Source organism: Delphinapterus leucas, chromosome 12 (assembly GCF_059928025.1).
Source record: "Delphinapterus leucas isolate spDelLeu-1000000601 "Yukka" chromosome 12, BTC_Dleu_Yukka2, whole genome shotgun sequence".
Classification (NCBI taxonomy): domain Eukaryota; kingdom Metazoa; phylum Chordata; class Mammalia; order Artiodactyla; family Monodontidae; genus Delphinapterus; species Delphinapterus leucas.
In genome coordinates this window covers 81,367,386-81,390,563 of record NC_143140.1, presented here as the reverse complement: position 1 = coordinate 81,390,563, position 23,178 = coordinate 81,367,386, and the positions used below count along the sequence as shown (strand labels likewise).

Sequence of the window (23,178 nt, the reverse complement as noted above, 5' to 3'; positions counted from 1 at the left end):
CTTCGCTCAGTTTCCCCCAACGCCAACATCTTGCATAACTATAGTATGGTAACAAAACCAGGACAGTGACATAGGGCCAATCCACAGAATATATTCAAATTTCTCCAGTTTTAAGGACAGTTACACTTTAGTCGTGAAGGACATACGAGCAAAGAGAAGAAATTAAAAGGAGCTGTAAAGGCGATGAACACGATCGCTATCATCTGACGTTACTCTGAAATTTGCCTTTATATGTGCCAGCCGTGAGAAGAAGATACATGTTAAGCTCACAACTTGTATACATGATAAGACCCTCCCTGAAAAAAGAACTTAAATTTTTTTTCAGAGACTGAGCTTAACAACTGTAATAGGATTAACCTGTTTTCCAAATCATCTATAGATGTGAACGCTTATCACGAAGCCACTTAGCCTCTTTTAAAGTGAGAGGTGAACTCAAGACTTGCACACAGTCCTGTCCTTGTGCAAACACACCATCTGCACAACTGTCATAAAAGGATAAACGAGGAGCTTTAGAACTTTATGTGTTGCCTGGCTTGGAGTAATCAGATTTTGTTACATTTCCCCATATTGTGTTCGTTATAAATTAGTCTTATCAACTCCTTAAAGGATCCCAAAATATTTTTCCGTGAGCATACTCTGTTTTCTTATGTATGTATTTGGAAATACTAAAATGGAATGTTTCAATTAGCTGGAATAGGGGAGGTTTTCCTCTGTATCTCATTTGCATAATACACAGTCAGGTTGGGGAGTCAAATCATTAACACAACAGCTTCCTTAACTAACAACTGTCTTTCAAAATGGGTATAACACAATTGACCTGCCGACATTCGCTCTTTAGCAAGAAGTGGGCTCTGCAGGTCTGTTAGAGGGAATAGAACCACTTTCCTGAGCAGGTAATGATGTGGTGACAGTTTGGATTCTTCACCCTATAAAAGCAGCTTTGGTATGAGGAAACAAAACGCTGCATTTTCCCTTTGCAGGGTGGGAGCTGTCGGTGTCAATCTGCCCCCAGACAGTCCAGCCAGAGTAAACAGATGTTTCAAGGGTTGGAGAAGCCACACTCGCCTCCACCGGTACTCAAAATGCTGACGACCTCCACTGGGGTCATCTGAATTCTAAATGACCAAGCAGAACTCCTACAGAAGGCTCCTCCCTTCCTGGGCCAGCCTTGAGCAAGATTCTGAAATAGGAGAAGCTTGTCCTGGACCACACTGGTGCCACCACCCCATCCCCAGGCGCCCTGACTCACATCCCAGTTGAGTGTCCTGAAATCTCCCCACTCCCCTCCCCTTGCCCCCCGCCCACCCAGGATTCACTCCCTCAAGGGCTGGGGCCCTAAGCTCAGCGCCCCCTCAAAGATTCTGAGGACACAGAGACAGAACTCAAGTAACCTGCCCAAGGCACACAGCTAGAGAGCTGTAGGCTTGACTCCAAGATCAGTTCTGTCTCCATTGCCTAAGGCATGACAAATTGTTCTGTGGCCTAAGTCATCAAAAATATACTATTGTATCCATTTTTTTTAAGCTCCAGAGTTGACAAATTGTAATGATCCTTACTCTTTCAGAATCAAATCATCACATATACTCTGTTTCAGCTCCTGGAGAAATTTTTAAATGCTTAAAAGTATTCATATATTTAAAATTATTCAATACTTCCAGGGACTTCCCTGGCGGTCCAGTGGTTAGGACTCCATGCTTCCTCTGCAGGGGGCCTGGGTTCAATCCCTGGTGGGGGAACTAAGATCCCACATGCCATGTGTCAGGGCCAAACAAACAAACAAACAAAAAAGTACCTTTGGTAATAACATATGGTTTCCAAACAATCTTTAGCAAAATTTAGCACTATATGTATATATACACACACACATATATAACTGGAACCCACCCAAATAATCAAAACCAAAAAATATTTCATTGGCCATAGCATAATTTTTGCATATTTTCTTGGTAGTTCAAAAGTAATTTTACTCTTGGAAATACAACAAAGTCTTCTGTTTTACAGATCGCAAGTAAGGAGACAATCACTTCTGTAACAGCTTTCATGTTTGATTTCTGACACCACCATAACACCACTCGGGGACTCCGTCTCAACACATTACGAGTACTTACCTTGAGACCTTTGTCCTTTGCACAGATGATTTCTTGTATTTTGGACTTAAAAAAGCACTTGTAAAATGATGCTCATGAATCAGTGATTCATTTTTCAAATCCTGGTTGGCTAAAGACTCCTTTCATGCATTTTGGATAGAGATGCTGTTGTTCAGAAACACCCACTCAGTGAGATAGAGCTGAAGAAAACAGACCCTGGACCCAGCACTGGTGCTGCCCGAAGAAGGACAGGCATGTGTGCATTCGTGTGATGTGTGTGTGTAACTAGATAGTTGAAGTGTTTGGTGCAAGATTAAGAAGTGTCTAAATGTCATCCTCTGATTTCAAATGAAAACTGCAGTTGTTGTTTTTTTTCCCCAGAGCTGGCAGCCTGCCATCACCGCAGGCCTTAAAGTGGCTCAGGGCTTTGGGGAGAGGGGGGGGAAATATCTTCCACACAGAGCGATCACCGCCAGGGGCATCACTTCGGTCTCCTGGTTTTAGCATGAATTCCACTGCCAGACTCCCTAGACTTTCAACTTAAGCTATCAAAGAAAAAAATTTAAAGATATATGGGCTTTTAAAAATATTTACAGAGGGAAGACATTCTAAAATATTCTCTGTGATCTGAATTCTCCCTCATCACAATCTTGATATATAGCCGAGGCTTTGGACACTATTTTAGGCTAATACCTGTTTTCTGTACTCTCTGCATAACTTATATAAAGAGCACCCCAGGTTCATTTGACTGGCTGTGAAAGTGGTCAAGAAAATGATCAATTAACCTTTTTCGAAGGTGAAGGTTCTAAATTTGAATTCTTTTTTTTTAATGGTTCCTCCCCCTTCTAGAGTGATTTCAGTAGGCACCCTTGGTTACTTTACAGATATTTTCACACGAAATCTCCTCCATTCAAGAGGGGCACATTTTGTTTTCAAGAAAACTTCAAGAGCCAGGTAGAGTTCCTCATAGAAACTCTCAGGTCGGACCTCTGCAAAACCGCAGTCATGCATGTTGGCAAGCTTGTGCTTGTTCAGCACTGCCATGAACACTTGGTGATCCTTATAAGAATGACAAGGTCTCATCCGGCCCTTACAAGAATTCAGTTGTCCCAGTTTCAAAGCTGGGCAATTCGAGGCTTAGGCAAGCTATGTAACAAGTCCAAAGGGACACAAGTGGAAGCACAGGAGCCAGGATTCTATCCAGATCTGTGTCCTTAACCACTGCCCTGTACCTTAACATTTCAAGGAAAGGGGAATCAACAGTTTTCTCGACAAGGAAGAAACACTTTCTACAGTCTAGGATCCTAGTCTATAGATCAGAGCTATCTGTGTAGTGAATTCCTAATATCTTCTACCCCTTATCTCAAACGAAGACCAACTAAAGGCAACTCAGCATCAACAAAACAAAAAATAAAACCACCAACCAAACAAAACAAAAGCCAAAGGACAATGTGCTATATCTGCAGCTTTTAAATAGTTTTTCAAAACGATCACACATGAAAAAATTACATTTGTGGAAACTTCAAGCTAAAACCACGTTCTGGAATCACAAAGCATTGAGCAACTTCTCTGTAAAGAAAATGGAAACCGGGGTCGATTTTCAAGGAGGACAAATATTGCTCTTTGGAACAGAAACTTGTCGCTGAATCTCACCATGGAGCAAAAGGCTTATAAACTTTAGAAAAAATCAAGTTCACATGGAAACAAAAACACAACAGAAACTCCAATATGGAGACTGACAGACGCTGCATGTCTTCCTAGTTCTTTTCAAAGCCATTGTTGGCTATTAAAATGTCCAGGTAGAAATAATAAAATACCAACAATTCCAGTATTCCAGGGGAAATGCTTGTGCTCCAGTTTTTAAACTTTGGTTTTGTAAAATTTACTAGCAGAGAAGGTTAATGAAACTGATGACTTATAAGGATAAGACAGCTCCAGTTACTAGGAATCAACTAGAAAACCTCTAAAAGGTGGGAATCACTCAGTCATGAGGGCCACACAGTAATGTGTTTTTACTATGTGCCAGGTACCATATTTAAGCTTTTTAAAAAACCTATCTCATTTAATTCTCATAACAACTCTAAAAGGTAGGTATTGCTATCATCCCTATTCTTCACTTGAGGAAAATGAGGCACAAAGAGACGAAGTAACTTTCAAAGTCATATAACTATGAAGTGATAAAACTGGTATATCAGCCAGACAGCCTAACTCTGGGGCTGAAACATTTACCCCCTCTGCTATGCTAAGTCCATGCAGCCAAGCTCTGCATGTAAGGACAGGGACTGTTCCCGCATAAGTGGCCTAATCGTGGGTAGAAAACAGGAATTACTGCCATGTTCCTTCTGCAAAGGCTCTTATAAACTAGACTTGTGATGCCTCTCTCTGATGGGTCACAGCCCAGTTCAAGAGTGAAAGCTCCCAAATAAGCTATCAGGAGTGCGTAGAAAGATGTAGATGAGTGAAGCAATAACTACATACAAAGCGGTACCAATTTGGTGGGGAATAACTTCTGAACTCTTGTGTGACGTAGCCTCCATCTTCTGAAGTGTTATTTGCATCTTTTACCATTTCACCCTGCCTCTCAGGCCAGTCACAAGCTCCCTGAGATCCTGACTCGGGCCACTCATGGCTTGGTAACCCCCTCATGGCTCTGTGTCCCCCTCATGGCTTTGTGCAAAGTAGGTGCTTCCTGGACGTGGTTGCATGATTTATGTGTGCTGTGGACACCCTCCTACAGAGGCTGAGCACCAAGCTGGCTCTTCGTGGAAGTGATGCATGAAGATGTGTGGAGAGAGGTGCTGAGAAGGCAGCCAAGTGTTAGGAAACAAAGCCATGGAAGCTGTGAAGAGACAGACCTCATGCAGACCGGGTTGGCTGATCCAAGGAACTGTGCTGGACACTGATCAAATGGGGTAGTTACTGATGCAGGACCTCAGAGTCTAACCCAGGGAATTCAGAGCCTCCTGCATAGGCAATTTGGATCACTGGCTCATGACACGGGGGAAAAGAGTCTGCCAAAGGCTTTGTTTGCTGACACGAGAGCTTCCAAGTCCCAGAGTTAAAATGATCAGAGAGAAAAAAGCCAAAAGTCAAGAATCAGTTTCCGGGAAGGGAGGAGACAGTGCTTAAGTCACACATTTTATTTATTTGCTTATTATAACGTGCTGAATGGTGCGCCACCAGTAGGCAAATACATCTTCACAAAGCAGGTAGAAAGAGGAAGAAATAGGTCCAGTGAGCCCTGGGGAAGCTTCTGTAAGTTTCCACCACTCCTTTTTCAGCAGGACTAGTCTCACATCCTGAGCCTGGAGTGAGGAATAATCGAGTGGAGAAGACTATGTGGGGCAGAGCTTCGTAGCAGGGGGTGGAGTAGGATTGAATCTGGCTGGAAAAATCATTATCTACATGAACGTGGGTAAATTGTTGAACCCCTTTAGGTTTCAGTTGCTTCACGTGTAAAATGGGGACAATTTGGTACTTACTGCAGATCGCTGAGAGGATTAAGTGAGTTAATGCATATAAAGCATTTAGCCAACTGTCCTGATATATATAGAGAGATCTTCACACTCGTGTTTTCTTAGATTCTGTATTTGTCTATTTAGTATCCATTAATTGTAGGGCCAAAGAAATAGCCAAAGTTCTTTACTTCTCCCCTGTGATCCAGTGATCTCTGAACCACTCCTTTATCTAACTCTCACACAAAACCCCAGGGCCAGGTACCAGACAACCAGGGGAAGCCCCTATGCTCCAAGGCCAGCTGGAATTATTCAAACACGTCAATCCTAAACTGTGGGCCCTGCCCTGCCCTTCACGGGCAATCCCACGGAAACCCCAATAAAGTTTGGTCTAGGCTTTCCTCTCACTTCTTTCTGCCTCCTGGCCAACATTGGTGCTTCCCCATGTCGCCCTACATGGCATGCCAGCCACCTCCACCCGCCTTGGGAAATGTAAGTAATAAAAATCTTTTAGTGGCATTAGTCTCTCTGTGTTGTCACTCAGTCACTTCCATAAATTAAAATCCCATGGGGACAAACATTGAGACAATAGAGCTTAATAAACAATTGCCATAATAACCAGTCCATAGGCCATAAAACAGAATCAGTTAAGTCTCTGTCTCTTCTTTCCATCCTTCCTCTCCTTACTGTCAGTTTCATAGTTTGGGGCTGAATCTTTACAATGACCTCTTTAATATATCTCGCTAAATTCAATTTCTTGCTTCCTGAAGCCATCTCTACATGGCTCTCTTCTAAAACCCAGAATGTAGGTTATCCTCTGCCAGGAAAGCTTGATATAGTTCCCTATGGTCTACGAATCAAGCAGATACTCCTTATCCTAGCAGTTAGCCTTCTAGGGTCTGGACAGGTACTGCAGCCATATTGCAACACTCAACACTCCCCAGGGATACTCTAGCTTTTCATATCTCTGGGCCTTTGCTCAGGCTAGTGGCTGCCCTGGGGATGCTCTTCCCACTCTTCCTTAAGTATGGAAATCACAAAGCACTTGGGGGATCAGGTTTGGGTAGAACTTATATTCTCTTTAATGGTTACCTGAAACTTCTCCCAGGTCCTCAATAAATATCTGGTGGTGAGCTGACTTTATCATCTGACTTTGCTCCCAGAGCAATTGTTGAAAAAGAAAGTTGGTTGAGATTTACAGCTACCTTTTCTTACTAGGTGGGTGGCTGAGCTTGGAAAGGAATGAGAACCATTCCATTCATACAAGGAGAAGCTGTTCCCCAGCCGACATAATGAAGGAAATGGTGGTTTAGAAAGAATCTTAAAAATTACTCAAAGATGATTAGAGGCTGTCACCGAGAAATGAGGAAGGAAGGGGTTTCTTTTCGACTGCAGGGTATAGAGTCCCACAGTCAGAAATTATTATTTTATATTGAGGCCAATGGTAGTCTGTATGCCTTTGAAATGTGAAAAGCAATACTAATTTAAGTTCCTGGTATGACTTACAAGGCATCAGGATAGATTATACAGGCCGTCTATGAAAACCAGGCTCCTTACTTGATAACATTTTGCAGTCATGTTTCTGAAGGTCCGGCTATCAAATAATCACTGAGTGCCTACCCTATATAGGACACTGGCCATGGTGGATTTAGAGTATCAAGCCATGGAGCTCTAACTGAGCTCAGCATCTAGATAAGGAGGGAGGATCACAGGCAAAGTGAATGGTGGGTGCTGCCTCTGCTATCCTGCAAATGAGCAACACGGCCAGGTTTTTTGGGTGTTCACAGGAGCTTCACTGAAGAATAGAATTTCTGAAATAGTGCATGCACTAAAGTGGGCATGATTTCACTCAACAAAGCAAGTCACTTAGTTGCAACTTAAAACGGGCAAATGCAAATGAACTTATCTACGAAACACAGACTCACAGACATAGAGAACACAGAGACTTGCAGTTGCCAAGGGAGAGGAGGGGAGGGGAGGAGAGGGATGGAGTGGGAGTTTGGGATGAGCAGATGCAAACTATTACATATTGAATGGATAAACAACAAGGTCCTACTGTAGAGCACAATATCCTGGGATAAACCATAATGGCAAAGAATATGAAAAAGAATGTATATATATGTATAACTGAATCACTTTGCTATACAGTAGAAATTAACACAACACTGTAAATCAACTATACTTCAATAAAATAAATTAAAAAAATAAAATGTGCAAATGTTTATTCTTGGTTAGATATTGAGAAGGTGGGTGGGGAATCATATACAGAAAAGGTATCCTTTGATGAGTTACTTCCAAGTGCAAGGGCTTCATTTTGTATTCCTTCTCCTTTCTCTCATGTCCTTCACAACTTTTGGAATAGTCAAAGCACAACGAGAGCACATTTTAGTGCGCTGAGTGGTGGACTGCCCATATATACATGCACATACATCCTTACTTATTTGGACAGAGCTGGCAGAAGCATAGTTACATTTTGTATTTAAAGGTGAACACTGTGAATCACCCACATCCACCCTCGCCTCCAGTTTCCCTACTCCAGTGAGGTGTCTAAGAGCTTCTCCAACTTGTAGCAGCTTCTGTTTCAGTTTCACTGTTCCCAGTTCCTGAGCCCGGCACTGAGAAAGAATAACTATGTAGACAGCACCAAGAGCAGCTATGAGTTGAGAAGGCTTGATTGACACCACACTGCTTAGCAGCTGGGATACTCAGATCACCCTCAAAACAAAAAACAAAACACCACCAAATATTCTCTAAATTAGTATGAACTAGGCATTAGCAGATTTCCTAAGTTAACTTTTGACATGTCACAGTTAAATATTTATATTATATAACACATCTACTCTGATATTCAGTGATCTATGGAGTGTGAAATAATTGCAGTTAGCAATTTTTACGTCAAAAGAAAATAGCATTGCTCCAGAAAATAAAGAACTAAAGCATAAAGGTTATATTATTTTTTATTTAAAATCTCTTTCCTGGTACCTAAAAGTAAAACCTTATAAACTATTCATCTGTCCATCTCAAGATAGATTTGCTGAATAATTATTCTAGGCCAGGACCTGGACTAGACATTAGGCATAAAAAAGATTTTTAAAAAGATGAATCTATGGCCCCTGCCTTTAAAGAGCTAACTGAAAATCAATACCTTCCTAAGAGTCTCTTCAGACTTCAAATAAATATAAAAATACCAGTAGACTGAAAAATATCTGAAGATTCTTCTATGACCAGGTTAGAAATTCCAGTATAGTTATGGGAGGGAGAATAAAACAGAAGGAAATTAAAACATACTAACCCTTCAGCCATAAAAAGGAATGAAGTTCTGATACATGCTGTGGATGACTCTTGAAAACATTATGCTAAGTGAAATTAGCCAGACGTGAAAGGACAAATATTGTATGATTCCACTTATATGAAATATCTAGAATAGGGACATACCTAGGACAAGAAGTAGGTTAGAGGTTACCAAAGGTTGGGACAGGGGGAGAATGGGGAGTTACTGCTTAATGGCTACAGAATTTCTGTTTGGGGTGACAAAAAAGTTTTGCAAGTAGACAGTGGTGATGGTGGTATAAAATTATGAATGTAATTAATACCACTAAATTGTACACGTTAAAATGGTTAAAAGAGCAAATTTTGTGTTACATAGATTTTCCCACAACTTATAAAAATGAGTAATGTAATGTAACAGAAACCATTGAATTGTACCCTTTAATTGGGTGAATTGTATGGCCTGTAAATTATATCTCAGTAAAGCTGTTAAAAGAAATCCCTCACATGTTAGCATATTACTTTGTCATCTTGTAAAGCTCTGAATATTGTTAAATAAATATACTAGGAGCACAACTGGGTGCTCAATGTCTGAAATATTACGATTCACACTTCTTTCTGAATGCCAGATGTTACCAATAATCCACTAACTCTTTGGGCCGTTTAGAACACAGCTGAGCCTTCTATCTTTTGCATATCTGGTTAAATAAGGAATTGACTATCTTGCCATGAATAAACTTATTGTGAAACCATTTTCACAATAGTCCCTTGGCTTGATTCTTCTTGAATACCATCAGCCTGAAAAGTATGGTTGGAAACCACCATCAGAACAAAACAAACAAATGACAACTTTTGATTTTCATACCTCTCCACTGTAGGTTAGCAAGAGGCCAGAGTAAGTCAGTATCTCGAAAAATGCCTGGCACGTACTGGCTTCCAATACATATTTGTTGAAATGACAGAACAGTTAGCAGTTACTGCTTGGGACCCTCTCAGGGCTCTGGGTCAGATAGAAGCCTTTTGAGGGGCAGCAGTCCAGCTCAGAACACCCCTGGGAGTTGATTCCTTCTGGGCTCACCCCTGGTTCCTCTGCTAGCTCCGTGCTTCTCTCATAGGTCACTCATCAGCAAGACCAAAGAGTTCCCTTCTAAGTAAGTATCATTAAGAAGGACATGGGTTTGATCCCTGGTCCGGGAAGATCCCACATGCCACGGAGCAACTAAGCCCATGCGCCACAACTACTGAAGCCCGGGTGCCTAGAGCCCGTGCTCCTCCGCAACAAGAGAAGCCACCGCAATGAGAAGCCCGCGCACCACAACGAAGAGCAGCCCCCGCTTGCCGCAACTGGAGAAAGCCCACGCGCAGCAACAAAGACCCAATGCAGCCAAAAAAAAGTAAATAAATTAAAAAAAAAAAAAAAAAGAAGTCCAAGGTCTAGATAGAGCAGAATGACGTTAGGAATTTCCAAGTTTTTCATTCCAATGCAAATTTCTTTCAGAAATTTGCAGCTAAGTTAACAGGAGAGCTACATTTTGGTCACGAGTTCTATTGCTGCCTCAAAACAAAAAGTAGCAGAAAATAAATATAATTAATGGGGAAACCCAGAAGCTAACTACTTTTTTTTTATAGAAGTATAGTTGATTTACAATGTTGTGCTGATCTCTGCTGTACAGCAATGTGACTCAGTTATACACATATAGACATCCTTCTTTAATATTCTTTTCCATTATGGTTTATCACAGGATATTGAACATATCAATAGTTCCCTGTGCTATACATTAGGACCTTGTTGTTTATCCACAGAAGCTAACTACTTTTACCATTGCCCATACCAGAAGTAATAAAGTGATACGATTTAGACTACAATTTGCCAAAGCCAGTAAACCCTTTCTGTCTTACTAGTCAAATACACATATCATAGAACAAGGATTACATCTTAAAATAAAAGTCTTTGAAGGAAAATAAGGGGGGATAATGATCTCTTACTGTGTGATCACTGAACGTCCCTGTGTCTTTGAATAGGAAAAGAGAAAATGAACCTCCTGCCATGAGTTAGCCATGATTTATAATAACCTAAGAAGAAAAGCAGACTCTAGATTTGTCAACTCTATTTGAAGGGGGAGAAAGCTTGTAAGCTCATTATCACCTTCCTGAACTCTTTAAAAAGAAAATCATGCAGTCATAGCAAAGTCACAAGCCTACCCTGAGTCTGAATTCCATCTTGACTCTGGAGAACAGAAGTCTGGATTCTGCCCTTCGGGGAGAGCTGCGATTCCTCCATCCTCCGACCAGAGCTCCCACCACAGTTGTGGACAGCATGTGTCCCCCAGGTGGCCGTAGCCCCACTGGGCGGCCGGGAGGGGGTAGATAGCCCTGTCAGGCTGCCACCGTCAGGAGGATCCCATCCACCTGCGATGGTGCTACACCCCAGACAGACAGGTCCGGGCAGTTCCACCTGCCCCGTCCTCCACCCACACGCTCACCCCTGTGTTGTTGATCCTCCCTCAGGAGGCCCAGGGAAAGTGGGAGATGAGCTGAGAAAAAGCAGAAAACAGCAAAAACAAAACTGAGCGGTAGGGCTTCCCTGGTGGCGCAGTGGTTGAGAGTCCGCCTGCCGATGCAGGGGACACGGGTTCATGCCCCGGTCCGGGAAGATCCCACATGCCGCGGAGCGGCTGGGCCCGTGAGCCATGGCCGCTGAGCCTGCGCGTCTGGTGCCTGTGCTCCGCAACAGGAGGGGCCACAACAGTGAGAGGCCCGCGTACCGCAAAAAAAAAAAAAAAAAAAAAAAGACTGTGTACCTGTGATAAGCCATGATGGAAAAGAATATGAAAAAGAAGCTATATGTGTATAACTGAGTCACTTTCTTGTACAGCAGAAATTAACACAACATTGTAAATCAACTATACCTCAATAAAATTAAAAAAAAAACCCGAAACAGACAAAAATGATTGTATATGTGCAGGGGGGCATGTACCTGTGTATCTATTTTTTCTTTTCCCAGCTTATTTTCTCTCCTAAATTGGAACAGCTATCAGACAATTGTTTTTCCAAAGAGAACCAGTCGTCTAGATAAACAGAATTTGTTTCTGAAAAGTATTTCTAATGTCTGGGTGTTCACGTCACAGAATCATAACAGCTTTTGTGGATGAGGAAAGTTGATTAAGGGAATTTAATAAAAATTCACAATCATGTCAATGCTCGAGAACTTTTAAAAAATGAATTGATTCCGATGACCTAATTCTTTTCTCTCTTCTGGTGAGCCAGCTGGAGTTGCCTCAGACTGGTGGGTGGGACCTGAACGTCAGGCATAGAGTACACTGCTCACATATGCCCCCTCCTGGCCAAGATGCCAGGTGCACATTGGTTAGAGACCGAGGATTGCCTTAAAGCTGTGGGAGGGGCAAGGGGTAGAAAGTTCTGGAACCCCCTTGGTATGCTATATTCATTTAGCCTGAATTAATTATAGGCAGGCTGAGGCTTTTGATATCATTTTCTGTCCTAATGACTGTTATGGATCACACAGTTGGAGTAGATGGAACGACCCATTACCTGGCTTCACTCCTCTCGTCCCCAGCTATACCTTATCTAATAGGCTCAAGACTGTTGTTGCAGGAGGGCAAATTCCCCAAATCCCTCCATATCCATTGACGATATTTCTTTTAAAGAGCCTCCAGTGTACTAAAACACAGTAGTGTTTTGGGATACATATTTTACGGACTCAGTTAGTCAAAATTGCCCTCATTTGCTTATTATTTTGACTTTTCCAAACTGCAGAAAAACTTTGGTATCATGGCAGATGGAGGGAAGGCGGAAATGAAGGATGGGATTTGAAATGGTCTAAGAGTAGGAAGCTGCTGGTTCTACTCTCTGTTCCCTGACCTCAGGAGGGGTTCGGACACGCACCTGCGGCAGAATCTGCGGTCATGGAGGGGCAGCGTTTGCTGAGAGGACAGGTCCTGGTTCTCCTTGAGGTGCGTCTCCCACTTCCTCACTGGAGCGGGGGCTCCTTCTGCCGTGGGCAGCGCCCTCCACCTCCGAGGGCTGAGCCAGGCTCTGCTGGGGTTCAGGGGAGAACTGCTCAGGGAGCAATGCCACCTGCCCTTTAGGGGAAAGAGGATAGAAGCCTTCAATAGTCTCTCAGTTCCGGGGACCCCCAGAGTCACAAAGACAGCTTGAACCTGCCTTCTGCTGGGGATACCCCCTGTGGGTGTGGGGCGGCATCAAGGAAGGACAGCAGGGAGCCAGTTACTGGAGCCTGGGGTCTGGTCCTGGCTTAGAGGTGAGGGATTAAGCAGGGGTCTTGAGGATGGTCCAGCGTCACTTGGAATTCATCAGGGGACAGTCAGGAGGCAGGAACGTGGTGGGTGCATTTACCCTGAGTCATCTCTCAGGGGATTCTGTGTCCAGTTGTAGGAGACTAGACGGGGGAATGCAGGGTGGTAGGGATTCCAGGAGAGAAGCTATCAGGACGAGCAGAAGCCACCCGGCCCCATCCTCAGGGTGAGGTGGTGGAGAAAACACAGTGATGCTGGAAGCAAAAGATCCGCTCTGAAGACTCTAGAGATCCACTAATGCCCCCAGATGGAGCTTTTCTTTGAGGGTCGATCATTAGTGCTGCCACGTATATGAGATCCCTGCAGACACCCGTCCCCAGTGGGCCAATGAGAAGTCCATGGTGGGAGACACAGGGCTCGTGGCCAGAAGCACAGCAAACTGCCCTAATTCAGACTCTGAGGACCCCGCACAGCTGTTGTTATCAGCCACCAAGGTAAGACGGACATACGTGAGAAAGGAGGTGAACGGAGCCAATGGATACTTGAAATAAAACTCCCCAGACCCCAGCCCTGAACCCTCCCGTGGGTACGGCTCCTCTGTTCTCACAGTCCCCGGGCTCAGAACCACAGCGCTTGTCCCCCTCTGCTGTGACCACGGACGTCTGCCCCACTCAACCAGCTGCCTCAGACCTCACTGCGTATCAGAAACACCTTATAAAATACAGGTTCCCGGGGGTCACCCTGAAATGGCTGCTCCCCTAGGTCTATGACAGTGCCGGGGGGCCTGCATTTTCTCAAGCTCCCCCCACCAGCCTGGAATTTTTTTTTAACATCTTTATTGGAGTATAATTGCTTTACAGTGTTATGTTAGTTTCTGCTTTATAACAAAGTGAATCAGCTATACATATATATACATAGATCCCCATATCTCCTCCCTCTTGCATCTCCCTCCCTCCCTCCCTGTCCCACTCCTCTAGGTGGTCACAAAGCACTGAGCTGATCTCCCTGTGCTCTGTGGCTGCTTCCCACTAGTTATCTGTTTTACATTTGGTAGTGTATATATGTCCATGCCACTCTCTCATTTTGTCCCAGCTTCCCCCTCCCCTTCCCCGTGTCCTCAAGTCTATTCTCTATGTCTGCGTCTTTATTCCTGTCCTGCCCCTAGGTTCTTCAGAACCTTTTTTTTTTTTTTTTTAGATTCTATATATATGTGTTAGCATACGGTATTTGTTTTTCTCTTTCTGACTTACTTCACTCTGTATGACAGTCTCTAGATCCATCCACATCTCAACAAATGACCCAATGTCGTTCCTTTGTATGGTTGAGTAATATTCCATTGTATGTATGTGCCACATCTTCTTGATCCAGTCATCTGTTGATGGACATTTAGGGTGTTTTCATGACCTCACCAGCCTGGAATTGATCAAGGAAGGTCTGAAGAAATGAAATTCCTGGACTGCAGGCTTCTTGAAGTCTGTGACCTTCATTACTTTTGTGGCCAGCACAGTATGTGTGGCCAGCTTGTAGTCTGCTGGATGAGGAGAATCAATGCCCACCCCTCGTCTCCACACACACTGGGCTGCCTGACCCCCTCACCCTCCCCTGAAGCCCCCTCCCTTGCTCTAACCCCAAGGCCACCCTTGCTGCAGCAGCCGTTCCATGACATTGCTTCGTCTTCTCTCCACCCCAGACTCGCACACTTCACTCGCCTGTGAGGTTCTGGCCCAGAACAAGACTGGCCGAGGCAGCAGCTTCCTGTCCCCTCAACCCCACAAAGAACGGCTCCATCTTTGCTTCTGATGTCTGAGGCCCTGGGTACCACTGTCAAGGGGTCTGCATGTGAACTCAAGGTTTCACAGCAGCAGGGAATACTTTGCTGTCCTTAGTTTGCTGGTTGTAGCAGGTGGACGCTCAGTAGGCAGGGTTTTCCCTGACAGGAAGCTGAGCCGTGACCATGACTGCTGTGGGAAATGTGGCCAGGAAGAGGAAGAAGTGTAACGTCCTGCCCGTAGAGGGCAGCCCCACCCTTCCAGGTTCCCACACATACACTTCCTGACAGAGGCCCGCCAGAAGCCGACTGCACCTTTCACTGGGACGCGAGGGGAAACGGCTCACCCTCGAGCCCATGAGGTCATCTCCCCCTTCCACCCTGTCGGTCTTATTATAAGATACCCTCCCCTTCCACTCACGAAAACGGGCACACTGAGGAAGGAAACACACTTTTTTCTTTAGACAGAATATCTAGAAAACCAGAATCATACTGAAGGCTCTGTAAAGGTCAATACGGCTCAAGACAAACTCAGCTCATGGATGTTTGCTTCCAATTTCCTATGGTGTCTATGAGTTACTAACAATTCTCTAAATTTCAGAAATATAAGTACTGTTCCCACCCACCTTCTAAAGAGGATGAGGGCTGAATCGGCCACACGCTTCTTTGTAACCCCTTAGGGCCTGGTTCTGGGCGCACAGGGGCTCTCAGAAAATGCTGATTGTGTAAACGCACAGCGTGATGGTGTGGTTGTCGGCTGCTAAAAGGGCTTTGAGCTACCAGACTAAGAATGGCTTCCATCTCTGCAGCAGATATGCGACCTCAGCTCTTACTTCAGGAAGGAGCTATTGGGTGGAGGGTGGGCTGTGTGGAGAATTTCTGCCTGGCTCCTGAGGTTTTCTTCCATCTGGGTGGGCTTCCAAGAGCTCCTGGTCTCTCTTTGACTCCTCACACACATTTCTCTTGGGGGCAGGAATCGGAAATTAGATCGGCAAACACAGGAGGGAAAATCGGGCAGGGGTAGTCTAGCCCTACTCTTTGGCTCCGGTGGCAGAGAGCTATCCACAGGTAGCAAGGTTCTGTTTTACTTCCCAGGAAAGCTCTGCTCCTATGTGGGAAAGGCTGCCCCTCTTCAACCCACTGGTGGGAAGGCTTCTGATGCTGGTTTTAGTATTAGGATGCTCACCTGCCCACAGGTGTAAGGCCGAATATCCAAGGTCGATTTTATCAGTAATAAAGGTGGGGGGTTAGTCTCCACCTGCCTTGCTCCATTGTTTCAAATTCTCAAATTGGTTCAGAACCTGGATGGAAGGAAAGGGTCTTAGTTGCCCTTTCCCCGCAAGCCCCAGCATCTGGTGGGTTGGCTCCTGGACATGGCATTTGGGGGGCAAAATGACTCCTGGAGATTGATGCTTCTGGCAGATGCTGTACCAAGTGTGGGCCACTGGTGTTTACTCAGCAATTTACAGCAAATTGTTTTGTGCCAGGGTTGGCTTTTATGGTCGTGCCATTGCTTTTTGGGTCATCTGGTGAGCAGCTTTAAGCTTTATCCCATGTGCAATTTTGACTCTGCCAGCTGACTCAGCTTAAGATGACTTTGCTCACAGGCGAGGGGCTCTTTCAAGAGCATCAGGCCTGCAGGCATCAGGCCTCCCAAGCAGGGCTCAGGCCTCACCCCCTAAGCAGATGGCTGGGTGGCCTCAGCAAGTGTAGGCTTAGCCTAAGTGTCGGGGGCTTTCGGAGGCAGGCAACCACTGCCTGCCCTTGACCCACACAGTGCAGGGTTCTGAAGCAGGTGTACTGAGGCAAAGAGTCAGTTGTAGGAAAAGGAGAGTCTGTGTTTACAGGCTTTCCAGGCGTCAAAACTGGAAGAGCGCCGCAAGGCAAGTTCTGCACACACAGCCTGAGGAGACTGAACTTCAAATGAGTAAATGCCGGGCGGATCCAGGTGGCACTTGATTCATTGCTCCAATTCTACTCTGCGTTCAAGGCCAAGAGGAAATTGGGGGGGGGGCCAAAATCTGAACTTAGATGGCTCATCCACAGGTTTGAGAGTCTCCCCGCACGATGGGGCCTCCAGCCGACTTGGGTTCGCTTGGTTCTCTCACTCAGATACCACTGAGATTCTGCTCTGGACTTGGCGATGGACTTTGGATCAAAGGGCTGCATTTAGGAATGATAGCTGTACATAGCTACCTGCTGCAGGGGATGGGAAATAAAACCTATTTTCTAAACTTGGAGGGCATGGAGCCAGTGGTGTTTGCAGAGTTCTCAATAAGAGGAACGTGGAGGAAATTCTCAAAATTTTAAAACAAAGGAAAATGAAAAGAAAATACTGATGCTCTATCCTCATTTCTTTTCTCTAAGCGATAACCACATCCCAGGCCGAATGGCTCTGAATTGGATGCTGTACCAAAACCAACCAAGCGCTACAGCACAACTCCCCTGTGCCATATGTACGGTCCTCAGTGTTGTAGAGGTCGCACATGGGGAAAAGATTAATGCATGTGTGGTTTCTGAAAAACGTATTTGTAAATTCATATGGGATTTGGATGCTCACCTACACAAGCAGGTCTTGCTGTTTAGAGATGTTCATTCACTATCAAAGGCATCTCTTCTCTATCTGTGGGCAGATCTGAGAATCTGATGGGCAAGTCTGAGAAAACGTGCTCAGACTTGCCCATCTAAGAAGATGTTCCCTTGACTTTCCCTGTGTCCTCCTCCTCCAGCTGTAGGTCTCTTCTCCTCAAGGGTAAAAAATCACAAATGGCTTATCTGTACTTCTCTTCATTTCTTCCCCAAGTCACTCCAATCTAGTTCTCCCCTCACCCTCCTCAACCACCCAAACAGCTCTCTGTAGTATAATGCTTCCTAATCCCACTGCCATTTATCCGTCTCTTTCTCCTACAACTTCTTGACAGCAACTGACACTTCTGACTGCTCCCTTCTTCTTGAAGCACTGTCCTCCCCTGGGGGCCATGATCTCTGATTATCTGGTTTCCCTCCTACCTACATTGATATCCTTTTTCAGTTTGCTTTGCAGGACCATCCAATCACCGACTTTACCTTTGGCCCAAACATCTGAGCAACAGACCAGTACATCCAAGTGACTATTTGATATCTCAGCTTTGAGATTTCACAGGAAACTGAATGCTACTACCATGTGGATGGATATACCAGCCAGAAATTCTGGAACCACCCTTTCCACCTTTGCTCCAGATGGTCAAACCATTACTACCTCCAGTTCTTGGTTTTTTTTAACTTCCTAACTCTCTCAAATGGCACTTGCTTTCCTCTATCTTTACCCTGCTCATCTTTCATTTGTACTAGTATAATGTTCATCCTGGAGGGTATAGGACTGTCGCACCACAAACTTTTCAAATTGTAAATCTGATGTCATCCCACCTTTACCCCATCAACTGAAAACTCTTCCATGCTTTTCATTTCTTCCAGGACAATGATCAAATCTTTGACACGGCCTCCAACTCCTCACAGGTCTAGTCCCTGCCTCCTTGCTCACCTTACCAGCCTCTGTAGCACTACAGTCTCACTGCTCTTCTCTAAGTTCCTCTAGGGAGTCGTGGTCTCTCCACATTGCTCGTCTGCCATGAACGACCTCCCCCCACAGCTACTACTGATCTGTGAGAGCTCTCTACAACGACCACCTCCTTAAGGCAATGCCTGTATTTTTTTCCTTTCTAGCATTTGTAATTTGCAATGATTATTTGGTCTATAGTCATCTCCCCCACTAGTCTACTCTGTAATATTGATGAGGGTGGGGGCCATGTGTTTTTTGCCCATAACAAATCCCTAGAGCCTGGAATAGTGCCTGGCACATAGTACATACTCAATGAGCATGGGATGAATGAATGAACAACTACAGTGCATTGGAGACTTTGGTATAATGAGTGTGTATGATATTTCTATCACAGTTGTTGTAATGTTTAAAAACATGCTATTGTTATAATTAGATGCTAAGATTGGATTAAAAGAGTAGCTGGTAATTATAAAAACATTCCCATGGGAAAATATGATCTGCGTTATGACCCCCACTTTATTATATGGATTCTTCAAAGAGAGCATTGTGGTGAAATGTGGGCTGCCTATATTGATCTCCTATTTAGATTTAAGATTCACTTCATCTGTGCCCCTAGAAATCCTACCAATATTGCTGAACAGAGCCATAAAGCTCAGGAAGTTTAACAGATGACTAAGCATCTCATTGCAGCTTAGTATTCATTCTAAGATTAAAACCTAGGTTAAAATACATTAAAAACTGTTAAATGTGTATTTTATTAAAAACACAGCAACCGGAATAAAGAAGAGGCAATGGCGCCTTCTCATGCCTAACCCTTAATATACGGCAAAAAAGATTCTCACACTTAAAAAGAAATAAATTTGTTTATTTAATTATTTATTTTTTGGCTGCACGGGGGCTTTCTCTACTTGCAGCGAGCGGGGGCTACTCTTCGTTGCGGTGCCTGGGCTTCTCATTGCGATGGCTTCTCTTGTTGCGGGGCACGGGCTCTAGGCGCGCAGGCTTCAGTAGTTGCAGCACGCAGGCTCAGCAGTTGTGGTTCACAGGCTCTAGAGTGCAGGCTCAGTAGTTGTGGCGCACGGACTTAGTTGCTCCGCGGCATGTGGGATCTTCCCGGACCAGGGCTCGAACCTGCGTCCCCTGCATTGGCAGGCGGATTCTTAACCACTGCGCCACCAGGGAAGTTCGATTTTCATATTTATTTTCTCCTCTACATCAAAGTAAGGGAAGGCTACTATCCCTTATTGTGGCACCTTCATTTATATATGCAATTTTATAAGAATCTTTTTAATATATTGGTTTATAAAATTATTAATATTGTTGTCCTTTTTTTATGGGTTTATTATCTATTTTCTCAGAAATGAAAGGTGATACATATAGACTGACTTCCAGTTTACAATTAATTGGTATTCAGAGATGTCTGATTTTAAAAACTGCAATATCAATGTTAACCTAATATGATAAAGCCCAGGTTTTCAAGCCATATTTTAAAGGCACATAAATGTTTTTTTTTTCTTTTTTAACATTTTTATTGGAGTATAATTGCTTTACAATGGTGTGTTAGTTTCTGCTTTATAACAAAGTGAATCAGTTATACATATACATATATCCCCATATCTCTTCCCTCTTGCGTCTCCCTCCCTCCCACCCTCCTTATCTCACCCTTCTAGCTGGTCACAAAGCACGGAACTGATCTCCCTGTGCTATGCGACTGCTTCCCACTAGCTAGCTATTTTACATTTGGTAGTGTATGTATGTCCATATATACACTACCACTCTCTCACTTCGTCCCAGCTTACCCGTCCCCCTCCCCATGTCCTCAAGTCCATTCCCTAGTAGGTCTGCATCTTTATTCCCGTCTTGCCCCTAGGTTCTTCATAACCTTTTTTTTTTTTTTAGATTCCATATATATGTGTTAGCATAAAGACACGTAAATGTTTTGTCTTTAATTCATATATTCATACATTTGCTCATGGATGGTTAGAACAGATTCCCAAGAAAGCCTCAACACTTGGCAGTTGGAAATAACCATCTGCTACAGCAAAACCTTTGTTATTTGTAATTCTACCCTGAAACGGAACCCTATAAAATTGTAGAACTCTCTATTAGACTGGTGCATAACCTTAAACTGGAGAAGGGCCAACATTTCTCTCTCTCTTTTAAGAAGAGTATGTGGGTTAATTACAAGGCGCTGATTGATCGGGATTAGTCTTTAACCCTGTCTGCACAGAAGTAATTCCTACCACTTCCATCAATTAGACTGGGTCAAGATGGGTAATTCAGGCTGAACCTAAAATAAAAACTTTTGTTTACTATGGCATCTGAAGTTAGCATGGATTATTTTTGTTAAGAAATAATTCTTGTTTATCAATGGCATAAGGAGTTCGAGGTCTCTATGCTCATTTTATAGAATTATTAAAGCTTGTTCAAGCAGTGCTCAATTTAGGTGTTCACTGGAAGCAGATTTTAAATATTTGACTAGAAAAAGTGAGAAAACATATTTACTTTTTCTGGGGCCCCATTTGCTCTCTAAGTACCAGATAATACTCATACCAACATTTAAGGGGTCACAAATACTATTTACATTAAAGACAAGGGAACACACTGAAAAGACCTTGAAAGGTTTCCCTCTTTACTCTTGCTGAGAACATGTGATATTAGACTTTTAAATTAATGAACAGTTGACTTGCTAGATTTTCTAGCTAATGGGATTTGGGCAATCTCAGAGAGATGCAGCTTTAACCAGGTCACCTCCTTCTTGAGGTGACCTTCCTTTCACCTCCCAATGGTCTAAACCTCCCCCTTGATGCCACTGGAGGTATATCCCTTCCCCCCTTCCTCTTCTGCTGTGGTTGTTGAAGGCTCCCAAATCTGGCAGTGCCAGAAATCTGTTCCTGTTTCTGCAGACAGCAAGGAAGGGAGCAAAGAAATACAACTCTTATAGATAATTTAAAATGGTTGTAGCTACCACTATCAATAAAATAGTATAAAAGATAGTATTACAACTCACCATATTAGAGATTAAGCAGGATAATATATTTTGCCTCAAGTTAAATGGAAAACAGACCGTTCAGACATGCGTTTTCAGAATTCAGAAGTTCTTTCCCAATAAAGACAACATTCTACACAAGGGGTAGTCAGATGTTGTGGACTCAGGTGGGTCTCCTCACCTTGTGTCTGTGTATATCAGAAAGTGGCCTATCTCATGAAGATGCCCTGGCAGGGATGATATATGAACTGAATCCAGAAGAACAAATAAGAATAAATAGGAGTCAGCCAGCCTGGAGTTTCGGGATGAGGTTAGGAGCAGGTATAGGGCGTGCTACGTGCAAAGACCCAGGGTGCCTATTTGGGGAACTGTAAGCAATGTAGTGAGGTAGTAAGTGGTGTGTGTGTGTGTGTGTGTGTGTGTGTGTGTAGGAGGTGTAAAGAGGGAGAGAAATAAGAGACAAGACTATAGAGGTAAACAGGAATCAGGCCATGAAGAGCCTTATATATCTTAACAGAGTTTGACTTTATCCTGAAGCGTGACAAGGTTTTGAAGGGTTCAAAGTTGAGCGGTACCATGATCAGATCTGTGTTTTGAAAAGAAGACACTAAATGAAGTTGGAAAACGGATTGGAGGAAGTAAGAATGCAAGTAGGCAGATGAAGACCAGCTGAAAAAGAGATGATGGTCGCCTGGATAAAGGCAGCTGGAGTGGGGATGCCTGTGGCTTGGGAACTGCTTCCCTGGGGTTGGGTGTGAGGGGAGACAGCAGTCAGGAGGAGCTCAGGTCTGCGGTGCAGGTGACACGGGGCTCACAGGGGTGTGTGCAGAGGAAGAGAGGCGTTTTGGTCGTGGGGTGGTGGGTTGTTCAGGGAAATGATGAGTCCCCCATTTTCAGACATTTACACTATCCTGTATTTTTCCCCCCGTTATAATGAATCCTCTGAAAACATTTTTGTACATGTATTATTTTAGTGCCTTTAAATTGCATTAGTCGCTCCTTCAGATTAGAATCTATCTCCCCCATCTCTGCTTCTCACACTGCAGTGGTTCAATAAGTGTTTATCTCATGATATCCTTGGGATAAATTCCCAGGAAGAGCACTGCAGGATCAAAGAGGAAGACTTTGATAATTCTTACTATATACGGTCAGATTTTATCCAAATAGATCAAGTATTTTTACTTCGTCAGCAATAATGCATGAGTATATCTCTTTTTCCTATAACCTTTTCAGATCTGGCCTTTGACTTTCATTTACTTGGTAGGTGTAAAATTCATTTTAAAATTTGTTGATGTTGAATATACAAATTTAATTTTCTATTTGTTTTATTTTGGGTGAAATAGCTGAATGTTTCCTTGAACCACTTATTTAATTATAATCTGATATTGTGCTCACATTTATATAAATTCATCTGTGTTATCAAGTCTCTAATTTTTGCTATGCATATTTTCTCATTTTGTTGCTTTCACTGTTTTAGTTTTAAAAGGTTTTAAATTTTATGTAAATACATTTTCCCATCTTTCCCTTTTCAATGTTCATGTCTTTTTTTTTTTATTCTTTAAAATTAAAAACATTTTTTGGCTGCTTTGGGTCTTCGTTGCTACGCACGGGCTTTCTCTAGTTGTGTCGAGCAGGGGCTACTCTTCATTGCGGTGTGCGGGCTTCTCATTGCGGTGGCTTCCCTTGTTGCGGAGCACAGGCTCTAGGTGCGTGGGCTTCAGTAGTTGCAGCATGCGGGCTCAGTCGTTATGGCTCACGGGCTCTAGAGCACAGGCTCAGTAGTTGTGGCACACGGGC

The 23,178-nt window shown here is 43.7% G+C and overlaps 1 protein-coding gene across 9 annotated transcripts in view; it reads right to left on the bottom strand.

The window, feature by feature from the left end:
• The window catches only part of PLEKHG1 (pleckstrin homology and RhoGEF domain containing G1), a 131,580-nt gene extending 117,943 nt beyond the window's left edge, over nucleotides 1-13,637 (bottom strand). For 4 of the 9 annotated variants that reach the window (XM_089922141.1, XM_089922142.1, XM_089922143.1 and 1 more), the window contains exon 1: nucleotides 11,012-12,689. In XM_089922141.1, the coding sequence (XP_089778267.1) occupies nucleotides 11,012-11,090 (79 nt within the window). In that variant the 5' untranslated portion in view covers nucleotides 11,091-12,689. Of the gene's footprint in view, nucleotides 1-11,011; nucleotides 12,691-12,715 lie in introns of those variants that run through there. The other 5 variants (XM_089922140.1, XM_089922136.1, XM_089922138.1 and 2 more) reach the window with 3 other exon arrangements.
• Between the last annotated feature and the right edge of the window lie 9,541 nt (nucleotides 13,638-23,178).